This window comes from Phalangium opilio, unplaced genomic scaffold, assembly GCF_054372755.1.
Source record: "Phalangium opilio isolate 3A_F unplaced genomic scaffold, DU_Popi_V2 ptg000209l_1, whole genome shotgun sequence".
In the NCBI taxonomy this organism is placed as follows: domain Eukaryota; kingdom Metazoa; phylum Arthropoda; class Arachnida; order Opiliones; family Phalangiidae; genus Phalangium; species Phalangium opilio.
The window spans coordinates 7181295-7201795 of NW_028324217.1; the positions used below are offsets into that span (position 1 = coordinate 7181295).

At 36.5% G+C, this 20501-nt stretch overlaps 2 protein-coding genes across 2 annotated transcripts in view; one reads left to right on the plus strand and one right to left on the minus strand.

The window, feature by feature from the left end:
- The window catches only part of LOC149618757 (glutamate receptor ionotropic, NMDA 2B-like), a 522592-nt gene that overhangs the window by 383017 nt on the left and 119074 nt on the right, over positions 1–20501 (plus strand). The gene's annotated exons all lie outside the window — the stretch shown is intronic.
- LOC149618772 (kelch-like protein 7) lies at positions 10401–14901 on the minus strand. Its single transcript, XM_089853896.1, has 2 exons — positions 14722–14901; positions 10401–11542 (listed from the first exon to the last, which is right to left on the minus strand). Exon 2 carries the CDS (start codon positions 11522–11524, stop codon positions 10583–10585), a length of 942 nt encoding a protein of 313 aa, XP_089710022.1. The 5' UTR covers positions 11525–11542; positions 14722–14901; the 3' UTR covers positions 10401–10582.

A 20501-nucleotide genomic window follows, 5' to 3' on the forward strand; every position in this document is an offset into this window, starting at 1 on the left:
AGGCATAGAAACTAATTAATTCAATTAGAAATTAGGTATAGAAACTAATTAATTCAATTAGAAATAAGGTATAGAAAATAATTAATTCAATTAGAAATTAGGCATAGAAACTAATTAATTCAATTAGAAATTAGGCATAGAAACTAATTAATTCAATTAGAAACTAGGCATAGAAACTAATTAATTCAATTAGAAATTAGGTATAGAAACTAAATAATTCAATTAGAAATTAGGCATAGAAACTAATTCATTCAATTAGAAATAAGGCATAGAAAATAATTCATTCAATTAGAAATAAGGCATAGAAAATAATTCATTCAATTAGAAATTAGGTATAGAAACTAATTAATTCAATTAGAAATAAGGTATAGAAAATAATTAATTCAATTAGAAATTAGGCATAGAAACTAATTAATTCAATTAGAAATTAGGCATAGAAACTAATTAATTCAATTAGAAACTAGGCATAGAAACTAATTAATTCAATTAGAAATTAGGTATAGAAACTAAATAATTCAATTAGAAATTAGGCATAGAAACTAATTCATTCAATTAGAAATAAGGCATAGAAAATAATTCATTCAATTAGAAATAAGGCATAGAAAATAATTCATTCAATTAGAAATAAGGCATAGAAAATAATTCATTCAATTAGAAATAAGGCATAGAAAATAATTAATTCAATTAGAAACTAGGCATAGAAACTAATTAATTCAATTAGAAATTAGGTATAGAAACTAAATAATTCAATTAGAAATTAGGCATAGAAACTAATTCATTCAATTAGAAATAAGGCATAGAAAATAATTCATTCAATTAGAAATAAGGCATAGAAAATAATTCATTCAATTAGAAATTAGGTATAGAAACTAATTAATTCAATTAGAAATAAGGTATAGAAAATAATTAATTCAATTAGAAATTAGGCATAGAAACTAATTAATTCAATTAGAAATTAGGCATAGAAACTAATTAATTCAATTAGAAACTAGGCATAGAAACTAATTAATTCAATTAGAAATTAGGTATAGAAACTAAATAATTCAATTAGAAATTAGGCATAGAAACTAATTCATTCAATTAGAAATAAGGCATAGAAAATAATTCATTCAATTAGAAATAAGGCATAGAAAATAATTCATTCAATTAGAAATAAGGCATAGAAAATAATTCATTCAATTAGAAATAAGGCATAGAAAATAATTAATTCAATTAGAAACTAGGCATAGAAACTAATTAATTCAATTAGAAATTAGGTATAGAAACTAAATAATTCAATTAGAAATTAGGCATAGAAACTAATTCATTCAATTAGAAATAAGGCATAGAAAATAATTCATTCAATTAGAAATAAGGCATAGAAAATAATTCATTCAATTAGAAATTAGGTATAGAAACTAATTAATTCAATTAGAAATAAGGTATAGAAAATAATTAATTCAATTAGAAATTAGGCATAGAAACTAATTAATTCAATTAGAAATTAGGCATAGAAACTAATTAATTCAATTAGAAACTAGGCATAGAAACTAATTAATTCAATTAGAAATTAGGTATAGAAACTAAATAATTCAATTAGAAATTAGGCATAGAAACTAATTCATTCAATTAGAAATAAGGCATAGAAAATAATTCATTCAATTAGAAATAAGGCATAGAAAATAATTCATTCAATTAGAAATAAGGCATAGAAAATAATTCATTCAATTAGAAATAAGGCATAGAAAATAATTAATTCAATTAGAAATTAGGCATTTATTTTTCAAACTAACTAATTACAATTATACATTTCTAATTAATTGCCTGTCTAAAAGAAATCATAAGTAAGAAATAACAATATAAAAGTACCCATGGATTTCCTACTCCGCCTTTGACAATGTCAAAGATAAGAAACTAAATAACAAAGACACTGCAAAGTCTTAGTGAATAGTATACTAGCTTAATATATTCGTTAAATGTTGTTGAAATACTTTGAAAAAACTGCTTAGAATTCTCAACTTGATATTAACATCAATTTCTTGGTAAGCGGCCGTCTCTAATACTTGATTATTAGCAGCCACGAACTTCAAAGCAACTACTTTCAAATCATCCAATTCGTAAATCTCTGAGACTTCAAGTACATAACCAGCGTTGGAAACATCAATATCTTCCTCAATTCTGTTGGCGCACATGTCTTTCAACGTGGATAATTGGCAAAGATGAGCGGCTTCCAGTAACTTGAATTTATTTGGGATAATGTTGGATGGTTTTTGCCCGGTGTAGAAAAAGTGCAGTAAATCCTTGACCACGCTTGCATCATAATTCCACTCGACGACGCTCGTCCGACGCTCTCGCATGTCCGTTTGAAACATGACCCGGAAATATTCGGATTCTGCTGCCAAGATTACTTTGTGGCAAGGGAATTCTTGTTCTTTAGTCTTGATTACCATATCTGTTAGGATTGCTTAGTCCAACATGGTCTTTTGTGGTTCGACTGGTTTGCGTTTGTTTTCGTCGCAGGAAGCAATGGTGAAGGAGATGTCCATCCAACTCTGGAAATTATCTTCATCACCAAGATAGGATACATCGGTGAAATCGAAATTTCCGAAATTTGGTTTTCTTGGAAGTTGCGGTTTCCTTGCGGATCGTTAATTTCCGGTTGTCGTTAGTGTAAAGGTTCAATTTGCAAAAACATCTTTCGTACTTAATATTTCATTTTGATTACCACCTCCCAAACTGAAAAAATACATGGCATCATAATACTTCTGTACTACACAAGTAATTTCCCAGATGTGATCTTCTTCTCCTTGTTGATCGTAAGCTTTAATCTTCACGACCCATTTGCTATTCAAATATCTTCTCTTATCCCGAAACGTTTGTTTTCGTATCTTGAAAACTCTTTCAGCTGGATTTACTTCCATGGACATAACTAAAACTTACTCTTAAAACTCAAGACAAGAAGATTTAAAATTCAATTTTCTGAACTGTAGAATGCGAGCGTAATTATTTACAGCAAACTACTGCACTTTTTACAAACCGCTGAAGTTGAATGTGAAATTCCAACTGACGTGACCGTACAGTCACTGAAGCACTGCAGTTCCAAGTCCAAATAAAAAGATACGACTCTGTTCGATCTTTGGATGGCTTGCACAAACATTTCGTTACTCTAACTAATAAAAACTTTTTTTGTGGATAAAGACTAGAAAAAGTAAAAGATAAGTGAGCAAATTGGAATGACTGAAGTACAGCCGCCCATTAATAATTTTAAGTTCAGAGATATGATTACAAAATAACAATTATTCGAAAAAATTCCTATCTTCGATTTTATTTTTCATCAAAATTCCATTTTCCCTAATTATTCCGGGTAAAACAACGTAAAACTATGAAGAAATATACTTAAACTTAATTGTTGTTAATTAATAACGCTATCTTTACACAAGGACAAATTCACTCAAAAAACACTACATTATTTACTTCTAAACATCAAGGAAGGATGGTTGTTCAACGTTACTTGAATACTTCAAAAAACTGTTTAGCAAGCTCGACTTGATATTGACATCAATTCCTTGGTAGGCGGCCGTCTCGGATACTTGTTGGTAATTAGCAACCACGAACTTAAACGCAACTACTTTCAAATCATCCAATTCGTAAATCTCTGAGACTTCAAGTACATAACCAGCGTTGGAAACATCAATATCTTCCTCAATTCTGTTGGCACACCTATCTTTCAACGTGTACAACTGGCAAAGATGGGCGGCTTCCAGTAATTTGAATTTATTTTGCTCAATATTGGGCGGTGTTTGACCGGTGTAGATAAAGTGCAATAAATCCTTGACCACGCTGGCTTCAAGTACATCAGTCCACTCTACGACGCTCGTCCGTTTTTCTTTCATGTCGGATTGAAATATGACCCGGAAATATTCGGATTCCGCTGCCAAGATTACTTTGTGGCAAGGGAATTTTTGTTCTTTAGTTTTTATCACCATGTCTGTTAGGATAGCATGGTCCAGCATCTCCTTGTGTGGTTTGAGTTTATTTTCTCCGCTCAAAGCAATGGTGACCGAGATATCGATCTGGTAATAATATTGAGGACCAAGACAGTATACATCGGTAAGGTTGAAATCGACGAAATTTGGTTTTCTTGTGGTTTCCTTGCGGATCGTTAACTTCCGGTTGTCGTTAGTGTAAACGTTAAATTTGCAAAAACATCGTTCGTATTTAATGTTTTTATTTTTATTACCACCTCTCAAACTCAAAAAATATTTGTCATAACACCTCTGTACCGAACAAGTAATTTCCCAGATGTGATCTTCTTCTCCTTGTTCATCATACGCTTTAATTTTCACGACCCATCTACTATCCACAGGTCTTTTCTTATCCCGAAACGTTTGTTTTCGTATCTTGAAAACTCTTTCAGCTGGTTTTACTTCCACAGACATAACTTAGTCTTAAAACTTAAGACAAGCAAACTTACAATAAAATTTTCTGAACTATAGAATGCGAGCGTAATTATTTACAGCAAACTACTGCACTTTTCACAAAGCGTTGAAGTTCAAGTTCAATGTGAAATTACACCTGACGCGACTATACAGGTATTCACGTCGACAGATTTGATAAAACCTTATCTTATCGTGGTTTAACTTTTTTTTTCCGGAAATATAATTTATGGAATAGACAAGCGCCTTATTTTTTTATTGCTTAATTAAACCCATATTAGAGTTTTTGGTTAATAAGGGTCACCATAACCAAGAATTAATTTACTATAAGAATGCCTAAGTCACTAGATTTTACGCTTCTACTCTTACGCCGGTGTTAGTGGACAAGTAAGCCCCACCCTTTTCATGTCCGTCATTGCTCTGCGCTTTTCTATTGGATCCCGTGGGGATAGGTTATACAGACACGATTGACGTATTCCGAAATCCGAATAGAGAAAAAAAAACCTCGAGCAAAGTAAACAGAAAATGGAGGCTGCCAGCGGTGCTGAAACGGTTAGGGAATGGTTTTTAATTGTAATTAACAAGTTAGTTAAAGGTTTTGAACCTAACTTAATAGAATTTGAATACGTGTCTCTACGTGAAAATCGTTCTTTAATTGTTTCTAAATCGAATCAAGTGTAATTATATAAAAATGTCTTGGTTTGGACCAAGGCCGAAAAAACAAACGATATGTGTGAGGTTTATCAATTGACTGAAGTTTCAGATATTGAAATTTTTTCTAGTTATTTTTATACACTCAATCCTTAATCAATATTTAATTCAATCAACTGATTTTACTGTTAATCGACCTAGTCCCTCTAAATTAATTGAAAAAATTACATATCAACGCTTTTTCAAACAAGCAAGCGAACTTTGGCATAACTCGAATGGAAAATGTAAATATTTGATCGTGGATGCCAAACAAGGGTGTTGCGCGAATTTATACATTTAATTTCGTATATCGAAATGCTACATTTCTATTGTCGCCTCTTTGATGGTAAAGTTGCACTGGAACTTCCTTTTCCGTACTTAAGAATTCTTGGTCATAACTCAGTCTATGGTAATATTGGCTGAGTGTGTTGCGACGGCTCAGATGACCCATACACTGAAACCACTGGTGATTATAAAATGCCATATATTGGGAAAATAGAGGGAGGGAGGGGGTGTCGGAGTTAAATGTGACCTTCTTGGCATAACTAGTAATGAATGATGTGTTTAACCATATTATTTCCGCGGGAAATGAATATAACAAGTCTGAGAAGTATTTCTGTTTATGTGATCTTTACCCTTTACCACACAGGATAAACTTTGTTGCTTTGTCTTAAGTAGACGACATTCACTCTAAACGACAGTCTTATCAACAACTTAAAACAGATTTAAACTTCTTTTGGTGCAAACTTGAAAATTTGTCAAGCCAGCAACAATTAAAACTATGTCGGTCAAGATGCTCACAAGTTAGTGAGCATCGACACGAAATCCCTTCAAAATAATTAATTTCATGATAAAATGTTTTCGGAAAATGTAATTGTTCTTGAAAAAGCGTTGATATGTAATTTTTTCAATTAATTTAGAGGGACTAGGTCGATTAACAGTAAAATCAGTTGATTGAATTAAATATTGATTAAGGATTGAGTGTATAAAAATAACTAGAAAAAATTTCAATATCTGAAACTTCAGTCAATTGATAAACCTCACACATATCGTTTGTTTTTTCGGCCTTGGTCCAAACCAAGACATTTTTATATAATATCTGTCACTTCAGTCTTAATGTAATTAAATTTTGAGTAATTATGTTTTCTTTACCGATTATTATTATGTCCAATTACGATGGTCAAAACATGTATCTAGCAGGGCCCGAACGTTGCACCTTCCGCGTGTTAGGCGGACGAGATAACCACTACACTACACATACCTGGTAATACTGAGATTCCTAAGAGATGATATTATTATTATGTCCAATCACGATGGTCAAAACATGTATCTACCAGGGCTCGAACCCGGGACCTTCCGCGTGTAAAGCGGACGTGATAACCACTACACAATGAATACTTGGTAATTCTGAGTTTTCGAAGAGATCTAGCTTATTATTGTGTCCAATAACGATATTCAAGTCATGTATCTACCAGGGCTCGAACCTGGGACCTTCCGAGTGTAAAGCGGACGTGATAACCACAATACCATAGATACTTGGTTATTTTGAGTTTTCGAAGAGCTCTAGCATTATTATTATGTCCAATCACGATGGTCGAAACAAGTACTTCTGTAATTAACTAAAATTAACATACTTAGACTTAATTATTTCTGATTAGACTAGCCGATCGCACACCCTGAATACTTAATTGTTAAATTAAGAGTATTCCGAAAAGTAACTTCGCTCTAGTTTTTCAGTTAGAGGTGGTTAAATATCACGAAAAACCCCATGTTAATCTCCATAGGAAAATTGGTAAAAGCATGTGAATTTTGCTTTAACGTTACAAAAGAGTATCAAGTCATATCTACAAGGGCCTACCGGCCCTGTAGAATATACTTATGATGTCGTGAGTTCCAAAAACCAAACCAAGGCTTAACGAAAAGGTAAAAGAGATAGATGGTGGAAAATAAGAGAGTAAGATAAAATATTAAGTCCCGCCTTGGTTTCCAGCCTCCCCCACCCATGAGGGGGGATTGTCGACAATCACGCGCCTACCGGACGCCTTTTTAGGCCTTCTTATAGTAAATTCCTTCTTACCATAACTATATAACATTTAAATTCTAATTTAAAGCATTACTAGATTGAGCCTGTGTAAATCTTTTACCAGAATGATGTCTTCGCCGTCCCCTTTCTCTCTGACTGTCTCTCACAAAAATTACGGCAACCTTTTAGATAATAATTTTTTTCCACTGACAAAAAAAGGAAAATTCCATATGAGTGCGCTGCTATCGTTGCCATAGAAAAATTCATCGCTAACACCGATCTGGGATGGGAGAGACTTCTGATGTCAGTGAAGTGGCCTTCGGTGGGGGTTAAAAACTTCTGGTAATGGGCAGACAATGGAATAGAGAGCTTTCAGATGGGATTGTAGTACTTCACTCCCTCCCAAGTCTTACCGCTGTTCTGGTAGCCATATTGGGTGGTCTCAGCTTCATTCCTGCTTTAAACCCACCAATATGGCAGCGTAAATGATGTCACGAGGCTCAGCTCCTCCTCCAACTGAAAGCTCTCTAGAGCTTAGACACCTCTAGGTTCTGTATTATTATTTGTAAGGGTATTTTATTTTCTATTCCTGGCACTTTTTTTATGATTGCACTTCACGTAGTTCGAAGTCCAAGTGAACAGATAAGATCTCTGGTTGACTTCAACAAATACTTCTATACCTAAAATTCAGGCGTGCTTCTTTCTTTCTTATGAAATTTGATTCGCCTCATATTTTGATAGCAATTATAGGTTTCACGTCACAGCCCGGTTTCATATAAAGGGCAATTCGAATTGTAGTACCGAAGTATAGGGTGTTCTATGGATGATTTTGAGTCGAAAATGCTCTAAAATAATTTTCCCTCAGAGAAATTTATCACACAAAACAGCATATGGGAAGGCTTGTGGAGAAAAGTCAAAAAAGATCCGATTGGCTTAATGGGTAGGAGATCTTTCACGGAGAGTTTTGCGTCAGTTGCAAGGTGAGGTCCTCGTAAACCAAAGATAAACACTTATTTCTCAGCAGTCAGCTTATTGTGTTTCGAAGCAGAAAAATAGTAAAAGGCATTTTTAATTAATAATGCATAATTTTAATACTACATACAAGCAGAAGTATATAATACTTCTCTTCTATTATCCCCTTCTGATACAAGGAAATATTTGGAATTCGACGTTTTAGAATTTAGGCACTGTTATTGTTAATTTTTGTCCAAATACTTTAAAAACACTCTTAAGCAATTGCGACTTTGTCTTGTCGTCAATTCTTTGGTAGGTGTTCGTCTCCAATACCTGTTCGGAATTGGCAGCCACAAACGTAATTGCATCTGATTTCAATTCAACCAATTCGAAAATCTCCGAGATTTCAAGTATGTGACCAGCGTTGTACACATCAATATCTTGCTTAATTCTGTTGACGCACATGTCTTTCAACATTGGTAATTGACAAAGATGGGCGGCTTCCAGTAACTTGAATTAATTTTCCCTAATATCGGGTGGTGTTTGTCCGGTGTAGATAAAGTGCAATAGATTGTTGACCACGCTGGCTTCAAATACATCAGTCCACTCGACGACGCTCGTCCGTTTTTCTCTCATGTCCGATTGAAACATTGCCCGGAAATATTCGGATTCCACGGCTAAAATTACTTTGTGGCAAGGGAATTCTTGTTCCCTTGTTTTGATCACCATGTCTGTTAGGATTGCATTGTCCAGCATCGCCTTTAGTGGTTCCACTGGTTTGCGTTTATTTTCGTCGCACGGACCAATGGTGAAGGAGATGTCGATATTTTGATGTTGGAGACCAACGTGGGAGACATTGGTGAAATTGAAGTTTTCGAAATTTGGTTCTGAAAGGAATCCCTTGTAGATCGTTAACCTTTCTTTGCAGTTGCAGACTTTTACTTTGCAAAAACATCTTTCGTATGTAATATTTCCATATTGATTACGACCACTCAAATTCAAGAAATAATGACCATCAAACCCTCTTGTCCAACTAGTAATTTCCCAGAGGTGATCTTCTTCGCCTTGCTGATCATACACTTTAATCTTTTCGATCCATTTATTTACCGTACTTGTATAGAATGTCTTTTGAAACGTTTGCTTAGGTATCTTGAAAACTCTTTCAGCTGTTTTTAGTTCCACGGACATATTTTTTTCTTAAAACCTAAATAATATCATAATAACAAATAAAAATATTTTATGAACCATACAAGACTAGCGTATGTAATTACAGCGAGCAAATTCGAATGACTGCTCTACTTTTTAAAACCCGTTGAATGTTAAATTTTCTCATACGCACAGTACGGCTCGTTATCAAAGTCAACTAATTTGACTAAACAAAGAAGAGATATACCTAATCGTTATCTTATCGTGTTTTTACTTTTTCCAACGTAAATAGCAATGAATAGAAACCCTACCTTTAGCTTACGAAAAAACATTTTAGAAAAATAAACGTTGCCAATGATAAATTTCGAGTCCAAGACGATGTAATGTACTCCGTTGTGTTTTCAACGAACTATGAACATAGAAAAGTACTGCTCTCAACACTGGAATCTAGCTTTGAAAACATTAAAGAGATAAGGGTTCTGGCGAACTGAACAAGATGGCCCAAGGGCTGGGCTCATAATAGTACCCAAATCGTACCGTACTTAACAGTCGTATAGAAAAATTCTGGGAATAGCCCTACCTCAGCGCTACCTTTAACTGTGCTAATCCCAACTTCTGTTGTAATTGTATTAGAGCGACACAAACTGAGAACGGTGGTGATTAGCCCCACGATGCGTAGACTTTCATTTCAGCACAGTTAAAGATAGCGCATAATGAGGCTAATCACTCAGATTTCCTGTATGTTTCTTAAGGGTTAGTCGTATCTTACGTGTAATCGTTTTAGCACAGTTAAAGTCTGCGCATCGTGGGGCTACTCACCCATGTTTGTGTCGCTCTATTACAATTACAACAGAAGTTAGGATTGCGGGTAATCACATTAGCACAGTTAAATTTAGCGCGTCGAGGGGCTATTCACACAAATTTTCAGTACGCCTGTTAAGTATGGTACGATGCAGGTACTATTATGATCCCAACCCTTAGTCGCCATTTTCGAATGAATTAATGAAAGCCGCGATATAAGTTTGTGGGTGAAGCCAACGTATAAGTAAACGTCGTTACTCAATGAAGCATATATGAGAGGATGATACCAGAGGTTTAAGCTACTTTCTTACACCTATGCTTACACTAATCAGTTTTTGAAGCTTTTTCTACATTAGTACAAACTCACTCAATTATTTATCAACTTCTTTTTATTTTACCAAGAAAGTATGTACAAAGGTATAGTCAGTTATGTTTATACCCTCAATGTTTGAAGTTTAAAGAACAATTTTTTTGTGAAGATAAGAAAATTAGTATTAACGTTTCTACGATAGTTTTAGTGCAAAATATACTAGCACTACATAATTTTTAAATGTTATTTCAATACTTCAAAAACACTGTTTAGCAATCTCAACTTGATATTGACATCAATTTCTTGGTACGCGACCGTCTCGAATACTTTTTCGTGATTAACAACCATGAACTTAAACGCAACTCTTTTCAAATCATGCAATTCGTAAATCTCTGAGGTACTAAGTACACGACCAGCGTTATCCACATCAATATCTTGCCCAATTCTGTTGACACACATGTCTTTCAACTTGGGCAACTGGCAAAGATGGGCGGCTTCCAGTAGCTGAAATTTATTTTTCTTAATATGGGGTGGTGTTTGCCCAGTGTAGATAAAGTGCAATAGATCTTTGACCACGCTGGCTTCAAATACATCAGTCCACTCGACGACGCTCGTACGTTTTTCTTTCATGTCCGATTGAAACATTGCCAGAAAATATTCGGAATCCGCGGCTAAGATTACTTTGTGACAAGGGAATTGTTGTTCCTTTGTTTTGATCACCATGTCTGTTAGGATTGCTTGGTCCAGCATCACCTTTTGTGGTTCAATTGGTTTGCGTTTATTTTCGTCGCACGAAGCAATGGTGAAGGAGATGTCGATAATTTGACGCTCGTGACCAAGGAAGTATACATTGGAAAAGTCGAATCTTTGGAAATTTGGTTCTGAAAGGAATCCCTTGCGGATCGTTAATTTCTCTTTGTTGTTGTAGACGTTTAATTTGAAAAAACATCTTTCGTATTTAATATTTCCATGTTGATTACAACCACTCATATTCAACGTATAAGAACCATGATACTCTCTTGTACAACAAGTAAATTCCCAGTGGTGATCTCCTTCGCCTTGTTGATCATACACTTTAATCTTTTCAATCCATTTTTTATTTTCCGAGGCTGTGTGGAATGTCTTTCGAAACTTTTGCTTACGTATCTTGAAAACTCTTTCAGCTTTTTTTAGTTCCACGGACATATTTTTTTTTCTTAAAACCTAAATAATATCATAATAACAATTAAAATATTTTCTGAACCATACAAGTTAGTTTCATCTTTGTAGAGATGAAATTCAATATCAAACAGTACAATTTTGAAGGAAAAAACAAACAAACAAATAAATAAATAGAGAGGACCATTCAACATATGGAGACATATGTTTCACGTTCTTTCGAAGGGAGTTCCAGTAGTGTCGGCTAAAACCAAACCAAAACTAAAACTAAACTTAAAACGAGTGAAATGAATTCATCAACGATTGTCTCATAGTCAATAATTCGGTTCCGTACTCGTTATATATACGTTGTTTACACACTCGCAGGATCCATACCATTTACACAGGGAGGCCAGGCTTCAGGTGTTACACAGGGAGGCCTGGCTTCAGGTGTTACACAGGGAGGCCAGGCTTCAGGTGTTACACAGGGAGGCCAGGATTCAGGTGTTACACAGGGAGGCCAGGATTCAGGTGTTACACAGGGAGGCCAGGCTTTAGGTGTTACACAACAAGGCCAGGATTCAGGTGTTACACAGGGAGGCCAGGCTTCAGGTGTTACACAAGAGGGCAAGGCTTCAGGTGTTACACAAGAAGGCCAGGCTTCAGGTGTTACACAAGAAGGCCAGGTTTCAGGTGTTACACAAGAAGGCCAGGCTTCAGGTGTTACACAAGAAGGCCAGGCTTCAGGTGTTACACAAGAAGGCCAGGCTTCAGGTGTTACACAGGGAGGCCAGGCTTCAGGTGTTACACAGGGAGGCCAGGCTTCAGGTGTTAAACAGTAGGCCAGGCTTCAGGTGTTACACAGTAGGCCAGGCTTCAGGTGTTACACAGGGAGGCCAGGCTTCAGGTGTTACACAAGGAGGCCAGGCTTCAGGTGTTACACAGGGAGGCCAGGCTTCAGGTGTTACACAAGGAGGCCAGACTTCAGGTGTTGCACAGGGAGGCCAGACTTCAGGTGTTACACAAGAAGGCCAGGATTCAGGTGTTACACAGGGAGGCCAGGCTTCAGGTGTTACACAGGGAGGCCAGGCTTCAGGTGTTGCACAGGGAGGCCAGGCTTCAGGTGTTACACAAGAAGGCCAGGATTCAGGTGTTACACAGGTAGGCCAGGATTCAGGTTTTACACAGGGAGGCCAGGCTTCAGGTGTTACACAGGTAGGCCAGGATTCAGGTGTTACACAGGGAGGCCAGGCTTCAGGTGTTACACAGGGAGGCCAGGCTTCAGGTGTTACACAGGGAGGCCAGGCTTCAGGTGTTACACAGGGAGGCCAGGCTTCAGGTGTTACACAGGGAGGCCAGGCTTCAGGTGTTACACAGGGAGGCCAGGCTTAAGGTGTTACACAGGGAGGCCAGGCTTCAGGTGTTACACAAGAAGACCAGGCTTCAGGTGTTACACAATAAGACCAGGCTTCAGGTGTTACACAAGAAGACCAGGCTTCAGGTGTTACACAAGAAGACCAGGCTTCAGGTGTTACACAAGAAGACCAGGCTTCAGGTGTTACACAAGAAGACCAGGCTTCAGGTGTTACACAAGAAGACCAGGCTTCAGGTGTTACACAAGGAGGCCTGACTCACTACCTGAGTCTGTGAGTCTAAAGCCAGGCTTCCTTCTGTAAATGGTATGAATCCTCATAGCCTGTAAACTATCTATATAAGTTTCTATATCTTTAAACTACGAATAATTTCACGTTGACAGAAATTTTCCGATAGTTATACATTATATAAGATCTACGCATATCAAATCAAATTTAAAATTAATCATTAATTAATAACAAAATACCTTAATTTACTATTATAAACATGATAGTAACCCTTTAAACTTAAACCTATCCCTTTAAAGTCCCTTAAAATAAACTGAAAAGAAATTCACGGTTTCTTAAAATAACTACAATAAAAGAGGAAATGGCCCATGAAATTCAAAATTGACAGCGAACTTTCTAGAACTATCCTATACCCCAATATCCACAGTGCAAATTGAAATAACCTGGCCACTAATGTATTTTCCAAGAACCCAGAGAAATGCCACGCTTATTTAGACCCCAAGCAACAAGACCTATCCTGGTACCTGACCCGAGAAACTTCTAGAACACTTTTTTTAACCTTTAAACTGACCAATCCGTATTTGGTCCCGGATTTAAATATTTTGCCTATTCGCTGATGAACATGAATCCGCCCGGCTACGTCATGAATATAGTCTACCATTCGCCAAACCACAGTCAATCATTAAACGTCATTATCCCAGTGGTCATTGCGAGAAACCCTGTCCCACCCTCAGTCGATACCTGAACTACTTAACAAAACCCTGTCGGCTCATCCTTAAGAAATCCTTAGAAGTACGGAGTAATTTTTCAATCGAAACCTTTATTTTTATTCGTATTGAATCCTTATTTAGATTATGGTTGACGGATTGATACAATTTTAAAATCTTAATTTTTCTATTTTTGAACATTATTGTTTTAGTGTATAAGTATAAAATTTTAACCTAACTATAAATACCCTTAAATTTAAATCTAAACCTTAAAGGCTGTAGGAAGTACTCCAATTGAGGAGACATTCCATAGAGGTTAAAAATTACAAACCACCCTTAGATGTAAGTTTAATTTTTTGTTTAATTACCTATTTTTAACCCCTATAAAGTTTGTGAAAACTTATGAATAAGATTGAATATTATAAATTGGATTAGAATCTATTTTTTGACTCTCAATTGACACATACCCTCAAACGCGGTCACTTTTGATTCGGAAATTTTATAAGCCCCTCTTTCCCGTTAAAAGGCCTTAACTCTCCACAACTGACTGCATTCTAACATCTAGTCTAGCGTTTGCGAGGATGAATCATAAGTGAAAACAGAGAGAATTTAGAAGAGGAGTGGAAGGCCCCCCCCCTTTGACTCTATTAAACGTGATGACGCCCAAACAAGATGTCTCGTTGAGCTTTTTGGGGTAGGCGAGTTTCCGGTCACATGTTCTAAAATCTCTCTGTTACAAACGCATCATACTGGAAGTCGACCTGACTAGATAACGTTTAGCAGACGACGTTGCGCTACATTCCAAACCACCCCTTCTAAATTCTCTCTGGTGAAAAGAGATAGGTGTTTGTCTTGTATCCTAACCCCTCTAGTAAGACGTCGAACACCCAACCCCACCCCCATAAACAAAAAAACAAAAAATTATAAAAGCTTATACCTCTTTGATGACAGATGTGATATTTCGACAAGTAATATCTAACTGTTTCTGGTGGATTATATTTAACACAGAAAAAGAAACAAGAACAAGGATTTATTATGTGGACATATTTACAAAACGAGAGTTCTATTTGGTGTTTCTCTCTAGACCGCTAAAATTCGACTGACTAACCTACTAGAGGTCCTCTTTTCGCGAAAGTTTTCTTTTGAGGTCTCCTTTTACCCTCCAACTACATCTCGGACCCCCTAAGGGCTTATTTACTGGTCAATCGCATCTTGCCCGGCTGTGCTGAGAGTCTTTTCGTTTTACTAAGAAGGCAAGGTGAATGTACTTTATAAATTCAAGGACACCTAAGAACTTTGATAGAATCACCAAATATCTTAAAATAACAAGTAAAATGAATATAACAATAATAACTGTCACAACAGGAATTGCATCTCTTCAAAATTATAGAACCAGGAATTAATAGAGCAAATAACCTTAACATTTTTCTGAGAACGAAAAGACCGGGTTTATTTAAAAACGCCCGCCCATCGGGTTTTATTGGGTTTTTCTGGTCTTTATTGGGTTTTATTGGCTTTTTTACATTTAGCAATTGCTTGAATTGTAGTAATTGTCAATAGACCAATACGAATATTACATGCAGGGAAACAAACTTCCAGGGGCACGCCTCTATAGTGGATAATTTCAATCATGTGAGGAGACACCGCTAGAGGCATGACCGAGTTGGCTAGTCTCTCAGATGCAGTGAGCTTGGGCTGCCTCTAGTGTTGTCTTGTGGCGACAGGGAAATTATCCAGTATCTAGGCGTGCCCCTGGAAGTTTGTTTCTCTGTAGGTAATATTCGTATTGGTCTATACAAAATAGGGATGTCAACTTCCGAAAAAAAACCCTGTTTTCAGACAACCGATTATTTCAAATGGCCGGTTTAACCGATCCAAAAAACTGGACAAGGCAGTTTTTGCTAAATGTCGAAAAATGCTGTACTCTAACGGGAACTCGAAGATTGTCTACCGATAGGCCATGAATCGGACTGAAGTAAAAACTAACCGTTCTCCATTCCTGCTTCTAAAATTACATCAGTCCCTGTCTATACTTACCGAGGTTAAGGTAATAGTTAGTGTAGGGTGCTGTCTGTTAGCTGTAGCATATGGGCTAGCCATCACACCTTATGCAGTGTAAAGGCTTAGTGTGGACATAAAGCAAAGATTATAAATATTTATTGTTGAATATACACTTAAAGACTTTCAATAATATCTCTAAAATATTGGGAGCACTTATCATACTGTGTATCAATCGGACCAGCTCCCTAGCGTGATCTTAGAGAAGTTGGTAAACATTTTAAGGCAGATAAAATAACTCTTAATTTAATGTTAACCTGACGTTTGGGTTTTTCCAATCAGTGATGAAATTAATGAAAATCATTTTCGAGTCCCACTATTACACTAACCCAAGGACAAAAAAGAGACCGACCTTGGACAACACAATTCTTTATCATTCATGAATATGTTTATTTTTAGCACTGTCTGTGTACAAGGAATGTCTAAAGATAAGAAACTAAATAACAAAGACACTGCAGTCTTAGTGAATAATATACTAGCTTAAAATATTCTTTAAATTTTGTTTAAAAAAACTGCTTAGAATTCTCAACTTGATATTGACATCAATTTCTTGGTAAGCAGCCGTCTCTAATACTTGATTATTAGCAGCCACGAACTTCAAAGCAACAGACTTCAAATCATCCAATTCGTAAATCTCCGAGGTTTCAAGTACACGACCAGCGTTGGTCACATCTATATCTTGCCCAATTTTTCTGGCGCACATCTCTTTCAGCTTGGATAATTGACAAAGATGGGCGGCTTCCAGTAATTTGAATTTATTTTGCTCAATATTGGGTGGTGTTTGACCGGTGTAGATAAAGTGCAATAAATCCTTGACCACGCTGGCTTCAAATACATCAGTCCACTCGACCACGCTTGTCCGTTTATCTTCCATGTCGGATTGAAACATCGCCCGGAAATATTCGGATTCCACTGCCAAGATTACTTTGTGGCAAGGGAATTCTTGTTCTTTAGTTTTGATCACCATGTCTGTTAGGATAGCATGGTCGAGCATATCCTTAGGTTCGAATGGTTTGCTTTTATTTTCGTCGCACGAAGCAATGGTGAAGGAGATGTCGATAGATCTCGGGTAACTATAATAATCAATACCAAGACAGTATACATCGGTAAAGTCGAAATCTCCGAAATTTGGTTTTCTTGTGGTTTCTTTGCGGATCGTTAACTTCCGGTTGTCGTTAGTGTAAACGTTAAATTTGCAATAACATCTTTCGTATTTTATATTTTTATTTTGATTGCCACCTCTCAAATTCAAAAAATATTTGTCACCATCCCTTTCTACATAACAAGTAATTTCCCAGATGTGATCTTCTTCTCCTTGTTCATCAAACGCTTTAATTTTCAAGACCCATCTACTATCCACACCTCTTTCCTTATCCCGAAACGTTTGTTTTCGTATCTTGAAAACTCTTTCAGCTGCATTTACTTCCTCAGACATAACTTAGTCTTAAAACTTAAGACAAACAGACTTAAAATAAAATTTTCTGAACTATAGATTGCGAGCGTAATTATTTACAGCAAACTACTGCAGTTTTTACAAACCGTTGAAGTTCAATGTGAAATTGCATCTGGCGCGACTATACAGTATCAACGTCGACAAATATGAATAAACGTTATCTTATCGTGGTTTTACCTTTATTTCTCTCAAAAATAATAGTATATGGAATAGAAAAACACCTTTTCCGCTTAATTAAACCCAAATGAAATATCTTGGTTAATTGTACGTAACCATGCAATCCTAAATATTTCGTAAATGGCAATGTTTGTTAAATTACAGTGATTCTAATTAACTACAAACACAGAAAGTAATGCCAGGAGTTTACTAAGAGCAATGCTTTATACTGTGACTGGCGTTGGCGCTGAAAAATTTCCGAAAGCTCCCTTTTTCAGTACACATGGGGGTGAAATGTTTTTCCCCTTCTCAGGTCGGGAGCGATAAGATTAGAGAGGAGAACATGTTCAAATGGGTATTGACGTCACCATAACTATATAACATTGAAATTCGAATTGAAAGCATTACTTGCCTATGCTTGTGTAAATCTTTTACCAGAATGATGTTTTCGCCGTCCCCTTTGTCAATAACTATTTTTTCCTCGGACAAAAATTGAAAATTCCATATGAGCGCGCTGCTATCGCGGTCCTAGAAAAATTCATCGCCAACACTGATCTGGGATGGGAGAGACTTCTGATGTCAGTGAAGTGGCCTTCGGTGGGGGTTAAAAACTTCTGGTAATGGGCAGACAATGGTATAGCTTGGACACCTCTAGGTTCTGTATTATTATTTGTAAGGGTGTTTTATTTTCTATTCATGGCACTTTTTCTTATGATTGCGCTTCTGCTCTCACGTAGTTCGAAGTCCAAGTAAACGGATAAGAACTTCAACAAAATACTTCTATACTTAAATTCATGCGTACTGCTTTCTTTCTTATGAGATTTAATCTTGCGGTCTGATTTGACTCGTATTTTTCTAGCTATTATAGGTTTCACGAAATTAACGTCGTAGCCCGCTTCCATATAATTAAGGTACGTCCGCACTAGGCGTAAATTTTCGCTCGCCACGCTACGTACGCTACGCTCGCCACGCACGCCGAGAAAAACCACTGTCCGCACTTGGCAAATTTTCGCGCCAACCGCGCTGGGCGAAGGAGGCGAAGAGAGAAAAAATGTTCGCCAAGTTGAACTTTTTACGTCGGTCTCGCCGGCGTTGGTGGCGTACATCCAATCGGCGAGAGTCTCTGGCTCACGTGAGAATGTTGTCTGCCTTCTATATTAAAATAGCGCCTGTTTGTAGCAAAGTAGAACGATTAGCTCACGCAGTTAATTAAATAGTTTCACTGCTTTTAATTCAGAAACGTAAACAAAACGTAAATAAACGAAGAATACGGATTAGAGAAGTTTTTAAGGATAGGGAATAGATGGCGATTTTAAAAACCTTATTTCCAAAGATACAGGGATTATCTTTTTGTGGAATACTGTCGATATACACCAACCCAATTTGACTATTTGTCATTAATATCGAGGGTAATTAAGGACATGGCCATATTTAAGTCATTCACGACGATAGACTATTCAAATAAGCACCGTATATATTTTTTCAAGCAGACGACATTCGCACGTGAGCCAGAGACGCTCGCTGATTGGATGTACGCCACCAACGCCGGCGAGACCGACGTAAAAAGTAGTTCTCTCTACACTTCCTTCGCCCAGCGCGGTTGGCGCGAAAATTTGCCAAGTGCGGACAGTGCACATGGTTTTTCTCGGCGTGCGTGGCGTACGTCGCGTGGCGACCGAAAATTTACGCCTAGTGCGGACGTACCTTTAAAAGGACAATTCTATCAAAGGGTTAAATAGTAAACCGAAAATTAGTTTTCCGAATAGGATGGTAGTACCGAAGTATAGAGTGTTCTATGGATAATTTTGAGTCGAAAATGCTCTATAATAATTTTCCCTCAGAGAAATTCATCACACAAAACAGCCTATTGGAAGGCTTGTGGAGAAAAGTCAAAAAAGATCAGAATGGCTTAGTGGGTAGAAGATCTTACATGGAGATTTTTGCCTCAGTTGCAATAAGGCAAATTCATATTCTATAAATAAAGACATTTTACTTCTACGTTAATGTACTTTTACCATAAAAGAGTTTCTTAAACGCAATTACAAACGTTGGTATACATTTTTTCTCTTTTTATTATAACCGTATTACGTATTTTTTTTAAAACCATCCAGCATTCCAACACAACAATCTTGCGGTCATAATTGAAGTTCAGAGACGTAGAATTAAATATGCGGGCTAGATTCTTGGTAGAAATGGTTTTAATAATTTTCATAGTTGCTTGAATTAAATTGTTCATAAATTACATGTTTAAAATATTCTTAAAAGCTGGCAACGAACTCTGTCGCAATTCCTTTTTTATCTTCAAAGCTTTATTGATAATCCCTAATTTAGCATCGTCTCATTGAAGTTGAACTTGTTAAAATTATTTTTGCTTATCAGGCAGACACGAGTTAGCTCAAAGACAATTTATTCTTCAGTGTCTCTCTACATAGACAAGAAACTATTACCGCTTTCCAGACCTTTAAAACATAATGGCAACGCGCGCTAGCAACAGACATGACCCTCTTTATGCCGGTTCCTGTATCAGGCTTCGAAGTAAGGTTTTTTCCCAATCTAGTCCTCTGGATTTGTGACCCCTAGTGTCTTGAATAATTAAGCTAGTCTCAAGGACCAGTTGCCCTTACCCTATGTGTTGAAGTTGGAATTTTTAAAGTAGTCCAAGGCTCTCTATTTAATTTAAAAAAGTAATCCAACGAATGAATAAACTTGTTTTGGACTTGTAGACTTGTCTTATTTCGAAACCTGTGACCTGTACCCAGAAGTGGTTCGTTCATAACTCTCATTCGTGACTTTGAACCATTCCACGGAGAGCCATGATAACGCCGTTAAAGGTACAGGAAGCTTAAAGCGCTTTAATATTCTTGTTTAAAGCTAACTAAGCGGAAATAAGTTAGATAGCAGAAAATAAATGAATTTTTTACTGTGGTGTTTTTTTTTTTACCAACCTCAGGAATTTTTCTAAGGGGGCGTTATTACTTTCCGGTGGGCTTAAAGAGAACCAGCTAAGCATAACGTTTAATCTTTATTATAAGACAAATAAGGTCCGGTAT

Excerpts from the sequence above, each read along its gene's own strand:
- LOC149618772 (XM_089853896.1), bottom strand. The coding sequence starts at position 11,524 with ATGTCCGTGGAACTAAAAAAAGCTGAAAGAGTTTTCAAGATACGTAAG.